This window comes from Nelumbo lutea, chromosome 1 (assembly GCF_056320005.1).
Source record: "Nelumbo lutea isolate HS-2025 chromosome 1, American lotus-T2T, whole genome shotgun sequence".
NCBI classification, from domain to species: Eukaryota; Viridiplantae; Streptophyta; class Magnoliopsida; order Proteales; family Nelumbonaceae; genus Nelumbo; species Nelumbo lutea.
In genome coordinates, this window is record NC_142684.1 from 148,065,501 (window position 1) to 148,066,683 (window position 1,183).

Below are 1,183 nucleotides of genomic sequence, written 5' to 3' on the forward strand. Positions count from 1 at the left end.
AAGTTAATCTACTCTCACCTGAAAGAATCACGTGACTCGTGTCCCCCTCCCCCAACACACAAGTAGGAGAAGAGAGGTGTCACGTGTTCAAGCCCTAACAATCCCGCCTTCTAAAATCCAAAGTCTTTATTTCTTTTGAAATTCATATATTCCATTTCTTATTTATTTCTCCCTCTCCCTCTCTCTCTTCCCTCCATTTCTTTCCCGCCTCTATCTTCGTCCTTAAAAACCCATCCGCAATCTGATCTTGCATTCCTCTCTCTCTCTCTCTCTCTCTCTCTCCTGCGCGGCTTTCTCTCCTTTTTCCCAGTCTGCTCTTCTCTGGCACATCTCAGTCGTCATGAATCGGAGGGTTCGAAGCCTCTCCAGATCAGCAGCGAAGGGAGACGAGGGTTTCTATAGATACCTAAAACCAGGAGCACTCGCTCAAATCAGGGATTCTAGAATAAGTGCCAGATGCCAACGACTCGATTTACAAGCTCAAATCTCTACCTACCGATTCACTTCGTCTTTATCGTCGTCGGTGTCGACTGGAAGCAGCATCCAAGCTCAGATCTCGACGATCGATGGCTTCCCTTGTTTCGGTAGGAGAATACACAGTCCTAGGTGTCCGCAGAGGAAGAAGCTTGTTGCTGCTAAGTCTATTTTCTTTTTGAGCTCGAATCCTTCTAGTCCGGTGTCAGACTCGCTCGATCCTCTAATGGATGTATTGAGTACTGATCTCCTTGTTGTTCATTAAATAAATAGTTAAAAATGTGCAATGAATCCCATTTTTTCTGTAGATTCGCCTCCATTGAAGGATTGCTGCAATAAATCATATTCTTTTAAACGATTGACATGCGCATAAAAGAAAAAACAAAAATAACAAGTACATCTGAAATGAATAACCTAACATTCGGCCTTTCTGTATTCAGATTAGAAGTTGTATACTGTAAGATCGGTTTTGTACTAAAATTTTCTTTAGCCTGGAAACTCTTTCTAGTTCTACTCAAGCTTTCAGTTTGGTGTTTGATTTCTTGAAACCTTCTGTTTATATCACAACATTTTGTTCCCGTGTTGAATTGTTGATACTAGGCTCTATCTGAACGATGGAGGTAAAAATAGTCCGGTTTCAGTTTCCTGCCTTGAATAGAAATTGTGTTTGTTCCTTTTTCCCTTTTAGTTTTCCTTGCAATTCTTTTAT

General features: G+C 41.3%; 1 protein-coding gene across 1 annotated transcript; it reads left to right on the forward strand.

The window, feature by feature from the left end:
* Positions 1-202: 202 nt before the first annotated feature.
* LOC148878261 (uncharacterized) lies at positions 203-781 on the forward strand. The gene has a single exon (XM_088964870.1). It carries the CDS (start codon positions 341-343, stop codon positions 737-739), a length of 399 nt encoding a protein of 132 aa, XP_088820996.1. The 5' UTR covers positions 203-340; the 3' UTR covers positions 740-781.
* Positions 782-1,183: the final 402 nt, after the last annotated feature.